This window comes from Danio rerio, chromosome 15, assembly GCF_052040795.2.
Source record: "Danio rerio strain M-AB ecotype USA chromosome 15, GRCz13ab, whole genome shotgun sequence".
NCBI classification, from domain to species: Eukaryota; Metazoa; Chordata; class Actinopteri; order Cypriniformes; family Danionidae; genus Danio; species Danio rerio.
Window position 1 is genome coordinate 26,257,843 of NC_141035.1, and position 22,081 is coordinate 26,279,923.

Sequence of the window (22,081 nt, forward strand, 5' to 3'; positions counted from 1 at the left end):
TGTGAGGCCATAAACATCTTTACATTTACTCTTTTTCTTTTCACACTTTGACCAAAAGCAATTATGTCATCAACTTACTGGGTTGTGCGCCATCATCATAATTTTCCAGGCGTTCACTCATTTTATAAGCAATTTAGTTGTCAAGTCGTTGCATCAGCTGAATTCTGATAATTTTTTTTTACTTTGTGTCTTCTCAGGTTGCAATAAAAATCATTGACAAAACCCAACTCAACCCTACAAGCCTGCAAAAGGTAGGAACTAGGTCATAACCGCTGCACTCATGAAAGCTTGTGATCCTAATTATGTCTTAGCGTGCTAATGTCTCTGCACTTAGTGCCCGAGGCATAAGGTCAAACTGAGGAGCTTGTTTTGTTCAAATTGTATTTGATTTAGCACAGTTTAGCAGCAGTCAGTAAAAACGTAAACTTTAACCCTATGACTTTGATTTGCGACCATTGAGTTTTGAGCTGGACTGTGCTCTGATACTGTTGTAATACGTCTGAGAGGTTTTTCTGTGTGAAATCTGGAATATACATCTGTGAGTTGTTGTTTTGTCTTTGAATATGCAAGAAAATGGCAGGAAAGGCTGGGTTAGCAATACAAATTGGAAAAAGCTGCAGGAACCAAGGAAACAGAAGTTGTTGATTCTTTATAAGCATGCTATCATATTATCATATTATATTATCATATTATATTATATCATATTATTATGCTATCTTATTCATGTCAATATTCATGTCAATTGAGTATGCTAATTTCATGCGGCCGCCATTTTAAAAAACAAAAGCGAGGCTGCGGAGGTAAAAAAACTCACAAGTATAGGATGAGCACTGTACACATTGCAACAACATGCTGTGGACTACAAACCTCCAGCTGTTGCCGTGATTTTAAAATGCAGATATGGTGTAAACATCACTTTATTATCATTCAGTTAACTTTAATTTAAACTATTAAAAGCATATTAGGCATCAAACAAAGTCACAATTCCTTTAAAAGGGGTCACACACCAGATGTGCTGCTCGGCGAGGCATCACGTAGCGCCACACAGCGACATGCATTTTAGAATTCTAAACATAGGTTTCTATCAGGGTACACACACCGGTGCCAAAAGTCGGCGGCTGTCCGTGGCGCCCAGCTACAACTCAGTACACTGTTCATATTTCTACCGCGCCACAGAGCACCAACTGGATAGTTTAATTTTAAATAACATTTGAATGTGCGTGTCTGTTGTGCGATACTTCTAACTGTCCTGTGTGTTGTCTGTAATAGTGTTGTCCTGGTACTGAAATTTTATAAATGTCCATTGCCTGCTAAAATTTTAGTGCTGCTGAGTGCGTTCTTAAACACAGCTGATTTGCCATTGTATTCACCAGTGCTCAACCGAAATGATTGTGATTGGCCGTGAAGGTCATCAGTTCACCGCTCTTCACAGATTGCGACCACACAGATACACGGACACTGAAATGTTTTAAAGCTGCGAAGATCAGTCTTTTGCTTGTCTGTGTTTGCACTCGGTAAACTTCGGTAAAGTGCAGTGAACTGATGGCCTTCACTGTCAATCACACTCATTTCTGTTGAGCACTGGTGAATACTATGTTAAATCAGTGCTGTTTAAGAACGCACTCAACAGTGATTACATTTAAGTGGGAAATTGGCATTTTTCAAAATTTCGATACCGAAATTGAGTATCGTGTTAGGTCTAATATAGTGAAAGAATAACTTGAGTTTGATAAAAGGCATCTAAAACGTGTGTTTGCGAGAGAAAGCATCAGCTAACTAGTGCTATTTCCTTTAACTTAGCTGAAAATGAGGTCCTGATATCCTTTTTATTGTCACAGACCATTTATAACGAACCTTCGGGTCACTCAGAAGGTGGTGAAATTATAAATTTGCTTCACTTTCTCTTGTCTGATAAGATATACAGACTATGTGACTCCAGGCGATACGTCCGAGTTTCTTTCCACCGCAGCCTCGATTTCGCTTTTAAAATAGCAGCCGCGTGAATTCAGTCTATAGATGACTTTATCTGGAAATATTAGAACTGTTAGAATACAGAAATCTGAACAATTAAAATAAAAATGATTAAAGAATAGTATTTGATTATGCATGCTTTTTCGCTAGGGTTTGTATTTTTTATACTATTTAAAAAATATCACATTGATAGACTCACAAATGGCATTTCTTCATATTTGCAAAGTGCAAAAAAATGCACTTATGAGGTGCAAAATTGGCCTAGCGGTTGTGCATATGGTTTGATGACTGGCTAATGTTTGTCTTTATGCGGCAGTCTGTGAAATCATTACACATCTGATGTGAGAAGTGTGGTGTTCTGCTCATTCAAAAGTTCTCTTTGCCTAAGAGAATTTCAAACCTAGAGATTATTATTAGCTCTCTAAGTTCTTCTAGGATATCCAGAAATAATGCATTAAAAGAAGCGGTGTCATGGTGGCTCTGTGGTTAGCACTGTCGCCTCACAACAAAAAAGTCACTGGTTTAAGTCCCAGCCAGGTCAGTTGGCATTTCTGTGTGTAGTTTGCATGTTCTCCCCGTGTTCGCGTGGGTTTCCTAACATGCCAAAGACATATCGTATATGTGAATTGAATAAACAAAATTGGCCATACTGTATGTATGTGAATGAGTGTGTATGGACGTTTCTTAATTCTATGCATGATACCTTGGTGGTTCATTTCACTGTTGCGACCCCTGATGAATAAAGGGACTAAGCCGAAGGAAAATTTATAAATGAATTCAAAGAAAATGAAGTATGAATGCTTATTTACTGGGTGGTGTGATAACACTACAGTTATGTTAGTTGATAAGTTGGTTTAAGAAGCTAATGAGTGAAGTCATGTGGTTGAAACCAAATGCAAATGAAGGGTCAAAGACGTTGTGTACTGCAGTATGTTGTGTAAGGTGGGGCTGAAGGTGCTTGCGGTCTCTGCAGGATGTATTTAGACGCTGCAGTCCCTCCTGGCTGCATTAATATTGCTCACCAGTACAATATTTGTGTAACAGTTTCTACTTTCATAGGTTGATCCTCCGTTCAGATGCAAAACGTATCAATCACAACAACCTTCATTTGTCTGTCTGGCTTCTAAACTGACAGTAGCTGTATTAACATGGATATAAAACATAGACATGGACAGTTTTTTTTTTTTATATGATAAGTAATCACATTCCACACAATCTCAAATGTTGTTTTAGTTATTGTGAAATACCTGAGCTAAATTATTCAATCTGATTATCTGGTTAAATTTGAATTACTTTCATGCACAAGTTATTGATCATGTAGGAAAACAGTAGCATTGTTTTTCCTCGCTGCATTTAATTTTTGTTACTGATAGTAATTTTGTTCACTGATAAAAGATTTTAGATCACTATAAATAGCTTTTATTCAGAAATTTATGTAATATTCTATTTTATGCTCATGCTTAAGATTAAAAATATCATTGATTTATTAATATAGAAATTAATAAATCAGCACCAAGGCTGCATTTATTATTAATGTTAATTTTCCTTATGTATAATTAAAGTGTAACCTTTTCATCTGTTCCTGTGATGTCAAAGCTGGATTTTCAGTCTTAAATGTCACATGACCGTACAGAAAGGATTCTAATATTCTGATTTGCTGACCAAGATTAAAATATTTATTCATATTATTATCATAATCATTATCGTTGTTGAACACGGTTGTTCTGCTTAATATTTTTGTGAAAACCCTGATGCTATTTTCAATATTCTGTAAATAGAAATTTTAAACGAACATTATTTAGTTAAAGAAGAAATGCTTTGTAGCATTATAAATGCAACTTTAGTCAATTTAATGCATTTTTGCTGAATAAAATGATTAATTTATACGGACCTCAAACTTTTGAACAGTAGTGTTATAGACAGTTTTAATTGACCAATAAAAGATTATCATGGAAATTATTAGCGTAACTACCTTAGCGTAATTTTTGTTGTGTTTCCTGATTACTTAATGTTTTTTAATTTTATGTAATAATGTTCACGTTTGTCAAGCTGCTTTCGAATGATAATTATTGTAAAAAGTAGGACTGGGTACCAATCAAAAAACTTCCATATCTGTACCGATACCGATCCTTTAAATTCAATACTGGCTCCCAGTCGATACTTTTTAAATATACAATTCAATGTCAAATCTTGTTTGGAAACTGCTATTGAATTTAAAGTATCAGTATCGGTACCGATATCGAAAATGTCTCATCCCTAGTGAAAAGTGCTATAAAAATAAACAATTGAATTTAATTGAACCATTTTCTTAAGCTTTGCGCATGCCTTGCGCGTTGTGGTACATTTAGACTTCTGCGCGCTGTTTGTGTTGCTCTGCAATAACATTCAGTAAACAAAGTTTTTAAATGCTAGCTGGCAGTGATGTTTTTATGTTCTTCTGTGTCGAGTTTCTGCGCTGATGTTTTGTTTTTTCTGAACGCTACCTTATTGTAAAAGTAGCTCAAACTCGATCCTTTTGAGGCAGGAACCGGGGGACATGCAACAGTTTTAATCATAAGGTAAACACAAAACAACAGTTTCCATCTGGGTCTGAAAAGTTTGCACAGCTCTCGTTCCCGCCCACACTCGTCAGTGCTACCAAGCCAACCAATCACAGAGCTTGCGCTACGCGTCATTGCGACATGTAGTTAAATATTTTGAGAGGTGCGTGTCGGCAACGGCCATGGCGAGGGCTTTGCGCTGGAGCATATGCATGTGCTTGACGCAGAAGTATAAATCAGCCTTAACTTGTGTTGTCATATTTAGTTCAAATCAGGTTTTGTTAGTCTTATATGGCCACAGCACTGGAGATCTGCCAAAAATCCTTATTCTCCACTTCTTCTGTGCTCTCCTCTCTGTTTAATCCTGTTCAGAGATGAAGGAGGCCAAAGCGCAATCAGCTGACCATGAACTTTCCCAGCAGCTGGATTTCAGAAGAGCTGGAAAAAAAGCATGGATATCGTGTGTGTGTGTGAGGATTTGGGGTGTGACCATGAAGTGCGGGGCCCCATCATAAGAGCATAGTGCTACTTTAATGAAAAAAAAAAAAAAAAAAAAAGAAAGCCTAGAGTGCGGGCGATGGACTTGGACTGTGGGTGAAGAAGGGTAGAGGGGGTTGGGTGTCCCTCATTCAAGTCTCTTGCAGCCAGGAGTGCAGTTCCAGACAGACGAACAATGGGGGCAACTGAGTCCGGAGGGGGTGGGGGACTCCAGGGGGCCCGTGGCACAAGAGCAGACCCTGAGAAAGCAAGACTGCATACAGGAGAAGAGTGTCTGTGACATGATACCAGAAGAGTGTAAAAAAGCCCAGATTGGTTGGCACTACTCAATATGTGGATGGTGTGTAATTCAGGGCATTTAAAAGTCTTGAAGTGATGGAAGTGTATTGACATATGAATACTATTGTATATTTGCTAAGTATGAATTAATAATTATGTAGATCACAAAACAGTTGTAACCCATCCCCCATGTCAACTTAAAGGCAGTGTACACGCAAAGTATGAATATTGTACATGTATACATAGACATCACCTATATACTATATAACTGGAGGTTAACTATTTTATATATAGGAGTTATTAGTAATTAGTTAGTTGTTAATTGAAGTAATTAGTAACTAATGAAGTTATGGTAACTAATAACCTTAACATTTTTGATTGTAATGCAATAATGTGCACCTTTTGTAAAGCTGCATTGAAACAATAGTTATTGTGAAAAGTGCTGTAAAAGTAAACTTGAATTGAATTCTGTCATCATTTGCTCATTTACACTCTCACCTGCATGACCTTTCATTCTGTGAAAACAAAATAAGATTTTTTAAATGGAAGAAATTATAATTAAAATATCTAAAATATGCTGCACATAATTAAAAAAATCATAAAGATTTGGAATGACTTGACATGAAAAAGGATGACAGTTTTGTTTTGAATAAACTGTCCCTTTAAGGCAAGTCAAACATCTTCCTGAATGATTGTAAAGATTATAATTACTATAGTTAAAAAAATTAATGGACGTTGGCAGCTTATTAGAATTCACTCTGCTTTAAAGGGACAGATGACAAAAGAGCAGTGCATGCTAATTTTACAACAAACGTGCTTATTTTGCCTATATCGCTTTAGTTTAAAAAAATGTGTTTGAAATTGTGTTGCAATTATATACTGTTAGCAAACATCTGAATGCAGTGCACACTGCTGGGGGAAATAGGAAAATTAAATAAACATGCAAAAGAAATGAAAGTGCAGAGAAAACAGCAGGTAAGAAAGCATAACAATGCAAATGTTTTATAAACTCTGCAATTCATTATAAACTTTCACATCAAATTTATAGCTGTTTATACAATCCATTTCTTTAAAGAGGACCTATTTTAATTATTTTACAAGATGTAAGATAAGCCTGTTGTGTCTCCAGAATGTGCCTGTAAAGTTTCAGCTCAAAATACCCATCAGATTATTTATTATAGCCTCCAGAATCTGCTAATTTTTGTGTTTGGTACATTGTAGCTGTTTTTGTAGCATGTGGCTTTAAATGCAAATGAGCTGCTTCTCTCCCCCCTCCGTTTTTATGTGCGTGTCTGCTTCTCATCATTTGTTACGTCAGATAAACAGCAGTGACAGAGACAGAGTCAGATGAAGTTGAAATACAGCTCATTTGTCTAAAATACTAAGTTAGTTTATTTGATGTATTTGCAGTGGAGTTTATTCAAGCCTCTCTGAAATGTTGAGTCACACACAGATGCCATTTGCAGTACACTCACACAAAGACATATGCACGTTTACTGACACCATGCAGCCATGGTGATTGCAGCAGTAAGAATGACATAGCGATTTTACTGTCTTTATTACAAACATGCTCTTTTTAAAAAAAAAAAAATTAAACTTACAAAAATCACAGAGAGTAGTAGCAAATATTTTTATCCCAGTTTATTTGCAAAATAATGTTCTGTGGACATGTGTATCCATGTTATTATAGAAACATGGTGCCTGTCAATCAATTCGGTGGGCGGGGAAAACCACACTTCTACGTCACGTTGCGGTCGGTCTCAAAAACACTAGGATTTGGGTCCTATTTTGACATCTGGACGTTTTTAAAAAGAGACTTGTTGGGTTTATATCACTCCAGGATGACAGTGGACACACTATACACACACAAAGTTCTGTCCAAACAGCTTACAAAAGTTGATTTTCATCATAGGTGCCCTTTAATCAAAGCAGGTTTATAGTTTTATACTTGAAAAAGGAGGTCAGTTTCACAAAAAAATCTTGTGTTTTATTTGTTTATTTGACCTTGATGCATTGAAGGGAAAAAAGTAAAGATATAATAAATAAGATAAAGCAAAATTAAGGAAAGTTACTTTCAAACGTAATTACTACACCATCAACACGATCCAATTGTAGTTTGAAGGTGTTTACCAGCTGATGCTGGATTTTTCATTCCGCAAGTACTAATTATTCACCAATGTCAAAATGCTAATGTAATTATATGTAACCCAGGTTACTAGTGGGTAGTATACAGCATTAGAGCAAATAGAAATATGAGGAAAAAACATTGGCAGAATACTCGATTAAATAATATACATTAAAATTATTTACTTATATAAATAATTTACAATAGAGTATTATACAGCATTCAAGGGAATAGTGCTTTAGAATGACATCATCGTGCTTTACACTATAGCAGCAGATCAGCTTTCCAAACAATAACAAATCTCGCTTGTCTGTTAGCTTGTGTTTACCGTTGCTATGGTGATTCAGTGTTCGCAAGGGAAAGCAGAGATGTAAGTTGTTATATTAATAAAAGTAATATAACTATTAGATTTACATCTTTTAATGTTTTAATGCGTATTAACTGTGAAAATTGACTATTAATAAGATGCTGACATGATTTCAATCATATATTTTTAATGAAGGATTGAGAGAGAAAAAAAACAAGATTTGTCTCTGAGAGTGAAATCTGCACACGAGTGCCACCTGGAGTTTTCCTGTTTGTTTCATTTTGATTTTGAATGATTTCCTTGGTGAGTTCGTTTTTTTTTTATTATTATTATTGTTTTCATTATAACATGATTTAAACTAGTGTCGAAAAATGTGTTTTATTAATTAACCATTTGTTTGGTCTAGTAAAAAACTCAAAGTATTATACAGAGTATTATACAAGTGATTGTGTAAAGTTTAAGTGAGAAAGAAAGTAAAATGTTGTCATTTGTAAAAAGAAAATGCCAAATAGGAGAGAGAAATAGGAAAAACACAGAAATTCAGCATAGAGAAGCATATACATGGTTATTTACTGTTGCTGTTTATTTAGAAATGTGTTTAGCTGAGTTAATGCATTCACTGTAAAATGCTAATGGTTTCTTTGGCCTTGTGTTTTCAAGGCCAGGTTTTTTTTTTCTTTTCCTTGGTTTTGTTCGTTTGTGCATCTTCTTCTGATTTTTCATCGGTGAGATGTTCTATTGACGTCAGTTGCTGGATGTGATCTGCTCTGGATTCGAATTAATTGAAGTTTGAACTCTTTTCTGGATTTGAATTGTCTCAACTTCCATCGGTGCGTGTCTCATTGTGGAGTTGGACTGGCGAGCCTCCCATTGAGTGGATTCTTTGGATACACCTGTTGAAAAGATACAAAGTAAAACCTATTCAGCGTCATGGTAGGAGTGTAAATTTACAACACACTCACAAGTGCAACATCCTGGATCTCTGGAACTGAATTTGCAACCTAGTTGTTTTGCAAAAGAATCTTTTTGAAAGTTTATCACCTTTACTGGACTTTTGGAACATTTTGAAATGTTTTAACTGAATGTTTTATTTTCATTTTTATTTTATTTGTACATTGTTCCTTTAGAGTGTTCATTCGTTGAAATTTTTGAATCTTTATAGAGAGAGGTTAACTGATTTAAGAAGGGAAATCTTGATTATATGTTAAATAATAATACAATTTTAATATTGTATTATTAACTTACACTTGCAAACCTTTAATATAGTACTGTTATTAGCATATTAATATTATATTATTGTTATAATAGTAACCAAAATATAATATTAGCCTTAACAATAGAAAAACAGAAAAACAACAATATTAACTTACCTTATTAGTGATATAGCCTGTGAAGAAAGAGAAGTGTTATTAGAGAGTGTAAATAAGATTGAGGTCATTAGATAAGTGTGAAAAAAACCTAGAATTTGTTTTATTTATTTATTTTTATTTATTTATTTATTTTATATTTCTGTGAACATTTTACAATACAATATTTTATTATTCTTACCTCTGTGTCCGAGTCCTTCACTGTTGTTGTATCTTCTCTCTCTTTGGAGGAATTTAGACTTCTGAGCATCTGGTCCATTGATTAAATCTTATAATACATTTGTGTACCGAGGGTTACATACCAAAAAGTGGCGAGCCAGCCAGGAGAGAGATTGCAACAACAGTGTCTAATTACAGTATTCGAGTTCACTATAAATATTACAAATCGGAGAGAACTTTAACGTCATGGATATCATAGAAAAAGAGAATGTAGATATCTCAAAAACAGTGATTGTGGGTGGAATGACACTGACTGAGACAGACTCAGATTTAGAGTCATGGCTTTTAAGATATGGTAGTATTAACCGACATCTTCTCATTGATGACCCTGACTGTGAGTTTCATCGACATGCTATCATAGAGTTTACACATAACTCCGCGATGAAAACATTGATGCCTCTTTTGCCTTTAACTGTAGTTAGTATGTCAAACCCAAGTACCACTTTTATGGTACATGCTTTAAGCTGCGTCTACCCCCATATTGCTAGTGATAGTGCTACTAATGGATATCTGGAGGAATTGCAAAACATTGCTAGTTTTAGTGGGAAATCCATTGAGGAAGTACTCCAAACAGAGTTACTGAAAATTAAATTTGGTCCTTCTCATGCTGAGTCACTACCTGTTTTGGATAAAAAGCTTGAATTTCCAAATGCAGCACGTTCTCAAATACTTGATCGTAGCACAGTCAGTTCACCAAATAGACTGCTGTCCCCAGTCATATCACAAAGTATGATTACTGAACAAACAGCTTTTCCTTCATCTAGAATTTCACCATTTCATGAAGTTGAGTCAACAAATTCAAAAAACCTGTCCAAGGAAAGCCTTAACCATAGAAGTACTAAACCCACAGTAACAGTGTCATCCCATCCAGCACTTACCATGGATATAATTGATCCTCCTAGCGTGCAAAAGGTAGTAGTTGAGCACATTGTCCGCACAAATGACACAGCTCCAATGCACCATACCTCTTTTCGCCTCCGATCTTTCTCTGGAAAAATTCCTAGACCTGTTAATGAGCCAGATTTTGACACTTGGCGTGCCAGTGTTGATCTCCTGCTGACAGATCCTTCTATATCTGACTTAAATCGAGCCAGAAAAATCATAGACAGTCTGCTTCCCCCTGCTGCAGATATTGTTAAACATGTCCCACCAAACAGTTTACCTGCAGTATATCTAGAATTGCTGGAGTCTGTATATGGCTCTGTAGAAGATGGAGATGAGTTATTAGCCAGATTTATGAATAGCTTCCAAAACAATGGTGAGAAGCCTTCAACTTACCTGCACAGATTACAAGTTCTCTTAAGCACAGCTATTCGACGAGGTGGGATATTTGAAGAAGAGAGAAACCGATATCTTCTAAAGCAGTTTTGTCGCGGCTGTTGGGACAGTTTTCTAATTGCTGACCTTCAATTAGAAAGGAGAAAAGCCTCTCCTCCTTCATTTGCAGAATTAGTAGTTCTCATCCGTACAGAAGAAGATAAAAATGCCTCTAAAGAAGAAAGAATGAGAAAACATTTAGGGCTAAATAAACACTATCCTGCCCCCTCGAAATTCAGACTGTCAGCTCACCAGATATCTGCCCACCAAAGTGAAACGCAGGATGATCAAACTGACACATCTCTCGCAAAGCAAGTGTGTGAACTTCAAGCTCAAGTTGTTGCACTGCAAAAGCCTTTAAACCAGAAAGAAAAGAAAAAAAATGCAAAACCAGATGAAGTGAGTGAGCTGAGAAATGTTGTCACTGAGTTACAGGCACAGATTACAGCCATGCAAACTACAGCCACTCCAAAAATTAAAAGTGATGTAGAAGCAACTGAAATTGCTGACTTAAAGAAACAGATTGCTGATTTAAAGGTTCAGCTGACTGCCCCTGATATGTATAGAAACCGCACCAGAAACTTGCTGCCTGAACCTAGAGCAACAGATTGTTACAGAGCTAGTAAACTACCTGAAAGTAGACCTCGTCCGGGGTATTGTTTTAGATGTGCGGAAGATGGTCATCTTGCCAGCAGCTGTAGTAATGCTCCTGACCCTACTAAAGTTGCTGAGAAAAAACGCAAGTTAAGGGAGCGACAAGCCCAGTGGGATACCCAACAAGTAGCAATAATGAATCCTTTAAACTGAGGACGGTCTCTGTAGAGGGGCATACAGAGACTAAGAGAAATAATAATTGCCCTGAGAAACGTAAACAATTGTTCAACCAAAATGCGTGTGACGCACCCCCTTTGAGAAATTTACCAAGAGGATTAGTGGGAGTGAAGTGTACTGCCCAAATAACTGTTGGTAATAAAAGAGTTTCCTGCCTTCTGGACACAGGGTCCCAAGTAACTACTGTTCCCTGGTCATTTTATCAAGAGAATTTATCAAATTGTCCACTTAAATCATTGGATAACTTGCTGGAAGTGGAAGGGGCAAATGGTCAAACAGTGCCTTATCTTGGATATGTGGAATTGACTCTTAAGTTTCCCAGAGAGTTCCTTGGAACAGAGACAGAAGTGCCCACTTTAGCCCTGGTAGTCCCAGATTTGATGAACACTCCCCAAGTTCTAATTGGCACAAATTCATTAGATGCTCTTTACAGTAACTATGTCCAACAATCTGCTTCCTTTCCTCAATCAAACTTCCATGGTTACCGTGCAGTACAAAAAGTTTTAGAAGCAAGATACAAACAAGCGAGTGCTGATGTAGTGGGCTGTATCAAATTCAAGGGACATGTTCCAGAGGTAGTACCTGCAGGATGTACAGTGGTTCTTGATGGACATGTTCTAGTTAATTGTCCTCATGTAGGGAAATGTGTAGCTCTAGAGTCACCAACTTCACCCGCTTTACCCGGTGGTTTGCTAGTTGCCAGCTGTTTGCATTCCTTACCCACCAAAAAACATCAACAGTTACCAGTTGTGTTACGGAATGAAACTCAGACCGACATTACCATCTATCCCAGAACTATAATTGCTGAATTGCGGGCAGTCCAAGAAGTAATAAAGAGTGGGCCAGTAAATTCCAGCACTGTCAATAAAGAACTTTCTGCTTGTTCCAATCTCAAATTTGACTTTGAAAATTCCCCATTGACACCTGAATGGAAGAAACGAATAACGGATCAATTAAATTCCATGCCTGAAGTCTTCGCCTTGCATGACTTAGATTATGGACATACAAACAAAGTCACTCACCGAATAAAGCTTAATGATGAGACTCCTTTCAAACACAGACCTCGACCCATACATCCTCAGGACATTGATGCAGTACGAAAACATTTGCAAGACTTGTTAGCAGCTGGAATTATCCGAGAGTCAGAATCCCCTTTTGCCTCCCCCATAGTAGTTGTAAGAAAGAAAGACAATTCTGTACGTCTTTGCATTGACTTCAGAAAGCTGAACTCACAAACCATTAAAGATGCCTATGCCCTGCCAAATCTGGAAGAGGTCTTTTCAGCATTAACTGGTTCGAAATGGTTCTCTGTCCTTGACTTAAAATCAGGATATTATCAGATTGAGATGGAGGAAGCTGACAAAAGTAAAACTGCCTTTGTGTGTCCCTTGGGGTTCTGGGAGTTCAATAGGATGCCCCAAGGCATTACCAATGCCCCAAGTACGTTTCAAAGGCTGATGGAAAGATGCATGGGTGACTTGAATAGAAAAGAGGTATTGGTCTTCATCGATGATCTGATCATTTTCTCTGAAAGTTTAGAAGAGCATGAATCAAGGCTGATGCACGTTTTGAAAAGGCTCAAAGAATATGGACTGAAGCTATCGCCTGAAAAGTGCAAGTTTTTCCAGACTTCTGTTCGATACCTTGGTCATATTGTATCAGAAAATGGAGTGGAGACGGATCCAGTGAAAATCGAGGCCCTAAAAACCTGGCCAAGACCAAGAAATCTCAAAGAATTAAGATCTTTTCTGGGATTTTCTGGATACTATAGGAGGTTCATTCAGGATTATTCCAAGATAATCAAACCCCTTAATGACCTCACAGTAGGGTATCCACCTCTTCAAAAACGTCACCTACAAGAGAACAAGAATAAGCAATATCTGGACCCCAAAAAGGAATTCGGAAACAGATGGAATCAGCCCTGTCAACAAGCCTTTGACATGATTATTGAGAAACTCACCTCTGCACCTGTTCTGGGATTTGCAGACCCAAAGCTTCCTTATGTTCTGCATACTGACGCCAGTACCACTGGGCTTGGGGCAGCCTTATACCAGAAACAAGAGGGACAAATGCGGGTCATTGCTTTTGCAAGCAGAGGGTTGACAAGAAGTGAAAGCCGGTATCCAGCTCACAAGCTAGAATTTCTAGCTCTTAAATGGGCAGTCACATCTAAATTCAGTGACTATTTGTATGGAACAGAATTTGTGGTCGTAACTGATAGCAACCCTTTAACTTACATTCTGACATCTGCAAAGCTTGATGCTACCAGTTATCGCTGGTTGTCAAGTCTGTCCACTTACAATTTCAAGCTCCAGTATAGGGCTGGAAGTCAAAACTGTGATGCAGATGGCCTTTCAAGACGACCACATGGTGAGCTTTTAGATGACCCTGCATCTCAGAAAGAGAGAGAGAGAATTAAACAGTTTACCCTTCATCATTTGGATGAATTTGGAGTTGAAGATTCTCTTATCCTCCCAGAGGCCATAAAAGCCATCTGTGATCGACATCAGATTGGAAATTCCTCACATAAATGCAAATTTTCCAACCCTTCCATTGCCCTTGTTGAGTCCTTAGCCCTGCATGCAGATGTATTACCAAATGAGTTTGAACAAGAAAATGAGCATGGTCTTCCAGTCATTCCTTACCTGTCCAACGAAGAGTTAAAGAGACAGCAGAGAATGGATCCTCATCTCAAATTCATTATTGATTGTTTACAGCGGAATGAAAAACCTTCTAGTTCAAAAGACCAATCGCTTGCTGTTACTCTGTGGATAAGGGAATGGAGCAGATTAGAATTAAGGGATGGATTGCTTTATAGGAAGAAGCAAGATCAGGAAAGCACTCACTATCAATTAGCCTTACCTGTAGCTTTACGTGGAACAGTGTTGAAGAGTCTCCATAATGATATGGGACACATGGGCATGGAGAGGACACTTGACCTTGTCAGGACCAGATTCTTTTGGCCAAAAATGTCATCATCTGTGGAAGAGAAAATTAAGACATGTGAGAGATGTGTACGTAGAAAAGCGTTTCCTGAAAAAGCAGCTGAAATGATGAACATCAAGACTACCAGACCATTGGAGTTGGTCTGTATGGACTTCTTGTCTTTAGAGCCAGATCAGAGTAACACCAAAGATATATTAGTTATTACAGATCACTTCACCAAATATGCGGTGGCTGTGCCTACCAGAAACCAGAAGGCACAGACTGTGGCTAGATGTTTATGGGAAAACTTTCTAGTACATTATGGATTTCCGGAAAGACTGCACAGTGATCAAGGACGAGATTTTGAGTCAAGCCTCATCAAAGAGCTATGTCTCGTCGCAGGTATACACAAAGTGAGAACTACTCCTTACCACCCAAGAGGAAATCCAGTGGAGAGATTCAATAGGACCCTTCTCCAAATGTTGGGTACTCTTGAAAACAAAAAGAAGTCATGCTGGAAGGAGTTTGTCAAGCCTTTGGTGCATGCCTACAATTGCACTCGAAATGATGTAACAGGATACACTCCCTATGAACTTATGTTTGGTAGACAGCCCAGGCTGCCAGTCGACTTAGCCTTTGGGTTACCTGTGGATCGTTCTACCAAATCCCACTCTCAGTATGTAAAAGATCTGAAAGAAGGTTTAAGAGAGAGCTATGAAATTGCCATCAAAAACTCTGCAAAAGTAGCCCAACGTAACAAGCGCAGATTTGACAAACATGTGGTTGTTTCTACTCTTGACGTGGGAGATAAAGTCCTTGTGCGAAATTTGAGGCTAAGAGGAAAGAACAAACTGGCAGACAAATGGGAACCAGATGTCTATGTAGTTATCCGTAAAGCTGGAGATCTCCCAGTGTATGTAGTCCAGCCTGACGGAAAGACTGGTCCAGTTCGAACTTTACACAGAGACTTACTTCGACCTTGTGGATATTTGTCTGAAAATGAAATTGAAGAAATGAGTCCTCCAAATGTTCAACGTAAGCCCAGAACTAGGTCTAGCTCTGCTCTAGAATTTGCTCCCAAAGGACATCAAATGAGTGATCAGTCAGAATCTGAGGATGACTCTCTATATATTAGAAATGCAGGACGCCAGTTGGAATCCATTACAACGACTGTGTTACCTTCATCACAAAGTCCTGTGCTTGTAAGGAACTTACCTGGCATAGAGCCCATTGAACCACTCCCTGTCGTGGTGAACCCTGAAAAAGAAACCTTACCTGATTCCAGACTAGAAGAAGACTTAACAGAGAATCAAAGAGATGATGTCAATGAGAATTTCTTACCTGTGCTGAACCCTGCTGATATTGACCCCAAAGAAATTGAACCTGAAAGAAGTGGAAATAGTGTTGAAGGACAGATCCATAGAAGGGCGCTTGAATTAGATCCTGTTGATGTATCCCATTCTAATGATCAAAATCTACATGTCAAAAATGTTTCAAGTAACCAGCCAATAGTGGATGAAGACCTAGATACAAGTGGCCCTAGACGCTCAAAAAGGCAATGTAGACCTCCTAATAAGCTTGAATATCATAAACTAGGAAATCCCTTGACACTAGTCATTCAGTCCTTACTACAAGGTCTGAGTTCTGCCTTTACCACATCGTTAGAAGAACCCATACTCACTAGAGATCAGCCCTTTGTTGTGCCAGACCCTTTTCCAATTGCAGTGACAACCCAACCCCGTACATGCCCGAGGACGTGCCTGAATTCAGGGGGGGAATGTGTAACCCAGGTTACTAGTGGGTAGTATACAGCATTAGAGCAAATAGAAATATGAGGAAAAAACATTGGCAGAATACTCGATTAAATAATATACATTAAAATTATTTACTTATATAAATAATTTACAATAGAGTATTATACAGCATTCAAGGGAATAGTGCTTTAGAATGACATCATCGTGCTTTACACTATAGCAGCAGATCAGCTTTCCAAACAATAACAAATCTCGCTTGTCTGTTAGCTTGTGTTTACCGTTGCTATGGTGATTCAGTGTTCGCAAGGGAAAGCAGAGATGTAAGTTGTTATATTAATAAAAGTAATATAACTATTAGATTTACATCTTTTAATGTTTTAATGCGTATTAACTGTGAAAATTGACTATTAATAAGATGCTGACATGATTTCAATCATATATTTTTAATGAAGGATTGAGAGAGAAAAAAAACAAGATTTGTCTCTGAGAGTGAAATCTGCACACGAGTGCCACCTGGAGTTTTCCTGTTTGTTTCATTTTGATTTTGAATGATTTCCTTGGTGAGTTCGTTTTTTTTTTATTATTATTATTGTTTTCATTATAACATGATTTAAACTAGTGTCGAAAAATGTGTTTTATTAATTAACCATTTGTTTGGTCTAGTAAAAAACTCAAAGTATTATACAGAGTATTATACAAGTGATTGTGTAAAGTTTAAGTGAGAAAGAAAGTAAAATGTTGTCATTTGTAAAAAGAAAATGCCAAATAGGAGAGAGAAATAGGAAAAACACAGAAATTCAGCATAGAGAAGCATATACATGGTTATTTACTGTTGCTGTTTATTTAGAAATGTGTTTAGCTGAGTTAATGCATTCACTGTAAAATGCTAATGGTTTCTTTGGCCTTGTGTTTTCAAGGCCAGGTTTTTTTTTTCTTTTCCTTGGTTTTGTTCGTTTGTGCATCTTCTTCTGATTTTTCATCGGTGAGATGTTCTATTGACGTCAGTTGCTGGATGTGATCTGCTCTGGATTCGAATTAATTGAAGTTTGAACTCTTTTCTGGATTTGAATTGTCTCAACTTCCATCGGTGCGTGTCTCATTGTGGAGTTGGACTGGCGAGCCTCCCATTGAGTGGATTCTTTGGATACACCTGTTGAAAAGATACAAAGTAAAACCTATTCAGCGTCATGGTAGGAGTGTAAATTTACAACACACTCACAAGTGCAACATCCTGGATCTCTGGAACTGAATTTGCAACCTAGTTGTTTTGCAAAAGAATCTTTTTGAAAGTTTATCACCTTTACTGGACTTTTGGAACATTTTGAAATGTTTTAACTGAATGTTTTATTTTCATTTTTATTTTATTTGTACATTGTTCCTTTAGAGTGTTCATTCGTTGAAATTTTTGAATCTTTATAGAGAGAGGTTAACTGATTTAAGAAGGGAAATCTTGATTATATGTTAAATAATAATACAATTTTAATATTGTATTATTAACTTACACTTGCAAACCTTTAATATAGTACTGTTATTAGCATATTAATATTATATTATTGTTATAATAGTAACCAAAATATAATATTAGCCTTAACAATAGAAAAACAGAAAAACAACAATATTAACTTACCTTATTAGTGATATAGCCTGTGAAGAAAGAGAAGTGTTATTAGAGAGTGTAAATAAGATTGAGGTCATTAGATAAGTGTGAAAAAAACCTAGAATTTGTTTTATTTATTTATTTTTATTTATTTATTTATTTTATATTTCTGTGAACATTTTACAATACAATATTTTATTATTCTTACCTCTGTGTCCGAGTCCTTCACTGTTGTTGTATCTTCTCTCTCTTTGGAGGAATTTAGACTTCTGAGCATCTGGTCCATTGATTAAATCTTATAATACATTTGTGTACCGAGGGTTACATATAGTTATTGTTTTTGTTGTGAATGAGACTTACAACAAAGCTGGAATTAATGATAAAATGAATGAACTCTTTTGAGATTTACGCTTGTATAACTGTTAAATCAGGCGAGTTGCAGAGCTCGATTTACACCAAAGAGACAGGAAGATAAAGTGAACTTGACATTTATGAGTCATGCTGTGGATGATTCAGCGCCTAACACTTCAAGATTATTTCTGATCAACTCCAAATACTCATGGATTACTTATGTAAGTGACATCAATTATGAGATTATCACTATTTCTGGCACTATGGGGCATTGTGTGTTGTTTGTGCCTAGGAGGCAGATTGTGATGACTAAGCTCAGGGGCATCATGGACCTTTTTTTTGTTTGTTTTTTGGAGTGGGAACCTGTGGTGGTCTTGGTTTTAACTTATTGTAAGTGTCTTATGTGTAACTTAAGATACAACTTATAATTAAATATTGAACAAAATCATCCATGTGCCAATACCAACCTACTCTAAAATAATAATACAACAGTATGTTGTTAGGTAAATATTTCTTTTATTAAGCAAGGATACATTAAATTGATGCTGATGTTCAATATTAATACATAATAAAATAAATATGTAAAAAATATGAAAATAAAATGTCAAAATAGGAGGTAAATAATATTCCATTTTTTATTTAATGAATTATATACTGTATTTGAAATTATATATTTTTTTCATAATTATACTACATTTTATTATAATAAATGTTATTTTTTTAAGTCTTGCTGACAAAAGCAACATAGGCTCATTCTGAAAACGTAGCCCTATAAACGTTTCTGGAGATCGTGAATTATGTTCCCAGAGCTACGTATGGCTGCATTTCATCTTTAAAACGAACGCTACAGGGCGGTATAATGCCGTTTCTTTTCTCGCTAACTGGCTGATCAGTCAGTCAGTCAGTGAGTTAGTCAACAGTGGCCTTTGGTGGAATTACGTGAGAACAGCAGGCGCAAATGGCACCCGCGAGAGATATTTGAAACACACTGGCCTCCGGTGGATTTGCGAAAATAAAAACTGCAAAAAAGCATCGCTCCTGGGATGTATTTTGTTCTCTCCAGAAATGTATATAATGGTACGTAATCAGAATGAGCCTGGGTTGGACAAATGGGTACAACCTAGTGGTTTGAAGTAGTGGCAAAGTACAGAGATTTTAAATAACTGTTAATTAATATTTTAGTGTTGTATACTTTGCATTCTTTTAACATCATCAATATACAAGTCAAGATTTTTGGAGATTTAAACTGTTGTTACACTGAATTACCTTAGTGGGTATCTTCTGTAAATCATGGTCAATTTCTATGCTGATGTTTTTTGTTGTTGTTTGCTGCATTACTCTTACACTACAATGCTATCAGCTTGTTAAGTCGTGACGTATCGGTGAGTATGCAATACTGTTTCCAGGTCCAAGCCGGTTCTTATTTGAATTAAAAATAAATTTGTTAAAACCACTTTTCAGTCATATCAGACATTAAAGTGAATTTTATATAACATCATATTGTACATATCATCCTCTGAGCTTGCTGCATCACAAATATAAAAAATTGATCAAACAATTCAATTTATAAAACATTTATTACTTTCTGGCCGATAATAGGCATTGATATATACAGTTGAAGTCAGAATTATTAGCCGCCCTGTTTATTTTTTTTCTAATTTCTGTTTGACGAAGATAAGATTGTTTTAACACATTTCTAAACATAACAGCTTAATAGTTACTCATTTCTAGTAACTGATTTATTTTCTCTTTGACATAATGTCATTAAATAATATTTGACTAGATATTTTTCAAGACGCTTCTATACAGCTTAAAGTGACATTTAAATGCTTAACTAGGGTAATAAGGTTAACTAGGCAGGTTAGGGTAATTAGGCAAGTTATTGTATTACGATGTATTGTTCTGTAGACTATCGAAAAAAATATAGCTTAAAGGGGCTAATAATTTTGAGCATAAAATAGCTTTTAAAAAATTAAAAGCTGTTTTTATTCTAGCCGAAATAAAACAAATAAGACTTTCTCCAAAAGAAAAATATAATCAGACATACTGTCAAACATCATTTGGGAAATATTTAAAAAAGAAAAAAAATTCTAAGGAGGGCTAATAATTTTCACTTCAACTGTATATTGCGATCGTGATTTTTGAAAGTATCACATCGCTTTGTGTGACGTCACACTTAACAAGCGTATACAGAATATCCTATAGAACACGCAGATCACAAAATTTCATTTGTACATATATGTAATATCTAGTTGTTTTTTAGAAAATAAAAATCTTAAAGATTAACAGATCAAGATGCCACATGCATACAACAATTTAAACAACTGCAATATCCAATAAATCTCCACAAAGTTTTAAAAGTGCATTGAGCAATAAAATGTTCCTCTGGGATGTGCCACCTCACTTCCAGTGGCCTCGAGGCTTCTGGGTAAGCCAAAGGTGTTTTTTTTTTTTTTTTTAATCTTTGGCACTTCCTGTCCTGATGTTCGGCCCCCCAGAGGCAGCTTTGACCTGAGCTGTTGCTGCGTCCTGATGAGACCATCTGCTTTGCTCTCTGTGGTGCTCCAGCTCTCTTTCTCTCTCCATCACTCACTGAACTCCAGATCAATGCTAGGGAAGGGAAATGGGGTGGGCATGGACCGATGATGAGCCACTGTGACATATCACTCTGTTTAATTTGGTAACATTGCTGATATGCAACGTCTTACATTAATAATGGCACCCGTGGTTAATACGAGAAAAGAATGTTGTGGAAAAATATCTTTATTGTTTAACACTTTTAAACTTTTGCTCAAAATACTAATACAAAAAAACTCTCATTGAGAACAAGCAATTGCAAACACAGCACAGTATACATTTGAAGTCAAAATGATTAGCACAACAAATAATTATTATATATAATATACAAATGTTTCCCAAATTATGTTTTAGAGAGCAAAGGACTGTTCACGGTTTTTCCTATAATAGTTTTACTTTGCTTTATTTAGGCTAGAATAAAAGCAGTTTTTAATTTTTAAACCATTTTAAGGTCAATATTATTAGGCCCCTTAAGCAATATTTTTTTCAATTGGCTACAGAACAAACCACTGTTTTACAATGACTTGCCTAATTATCCAAACTAGCCTAATTTTTGGTAAATGTATGTGGTCAGATGTACTGGCACCCCATGAATTCATTTGAGAGAAACATGGGAATAGTATATTCCCATGTGACATTTTACATTTTATTTAGTACACCTGGGTGACCAAGAACAGGAAATTGTTCAACCATGGGTTCCTCTTTTAAACATGAGGTAACACATAGACCATAGGTTGTTGAGCTTCACAGGAAGTGGCTATATAAATAGCAAAAACACTGTGTCAAAGTGCCCATTGCAACACAAGCTCATTGGAATCATGTGCTTCATCGTACATTTTTGTGAAACCGCAAATACCTACATCAACAGCAGCAGCTGAACAGAAGAACTTTTGTTCCTTTTCACACTAATGATATTTACAGGGATGAATCATTGACAAATAAAGGATTATTTTGATGCATTTATTAGCGCAACACCATGTAAATTCCACAAAACATCAGTGTCTATGATTTGTTATTGCATACACTGCCTCAAAAGAATATCTCTATATCAACAACTTTTCTGATAGTCAATTTGCTTTATAGCTGACTGTGTAGTGTTGAAATTGTGAAACTGAGCACTCTGGTTTGATGCCGTGAAGCTCAGTTTTACAAAAGAGTTAAAGCAATGTAAAATCAAGGTATAACTATGTGGTCGCAGTGTACATATCTCTTGCGTTTGCTTTTGAAAACAATATTAGTTAGGTTTAGGGAAGGGTCAGGGGTTTGCTAGATGTTCTGTACAACACGTTTGTACCATCATGTGTACAAGAAGGATGTGTATCTAAAACGTACAACAAAACATTCCTTAAGTAAAGTATTTCAGATTCGCAAAAATGTACACTAGGCTCTCTAGTCATCTGAAACGTGCAACAAAACATGCCCA

General features: G+C 36.4%; 2 protein-coding genes across 17 annotated transcripts in view; both read left to right on the plus strand.

Moving 5' to 3' along the window:
* Nucleotides 1–22,081, plus strand: part of mark4b (MAP/microtubule affinity-regulating kinase 4b) — a 90,420-nt gene that overhangs the window by 20,571 nt on the left and 47,768 nt on the right. For all 16 annotated transcript variants that reach the window (XR_015509415.1, XR_015509416.1, XR_015509417.1 and 13 more), the window contains exon 3: nt 198–251. Coding sequence is in view for 11 of the 16 variants with exons in the window: in XM_087284172.1 (XP_087140298.1) it covers nt 198–251 (54 nt within the window). In the remaining 5 variants the exon portion in view is untranslated. The remainder of the gene's footprint in view (nt 1–197; nt 252–22,081) is intronic.
* Nucleotides 7,749–15,735, plus strand: LOC141377840 (uncharacterized). The gene is made up of 3 exons (XM_087284185.1): nt 7,749–7,783; nt 7,916–8,023; nt 8,381–15,735. The coding sequence occupies exon 3, from the start codon at nt 9,493–9,495 to the stop codon at nt 11,428–11,430; it is 1,938 nt and encodes a 645-aa protein (XP_087140311.1). The 5' UTR covers nt 7,749–7,783; nt 7,916–8,023; nt 8,381–9,492; the 3' UTR covers nt 11,431–15,735.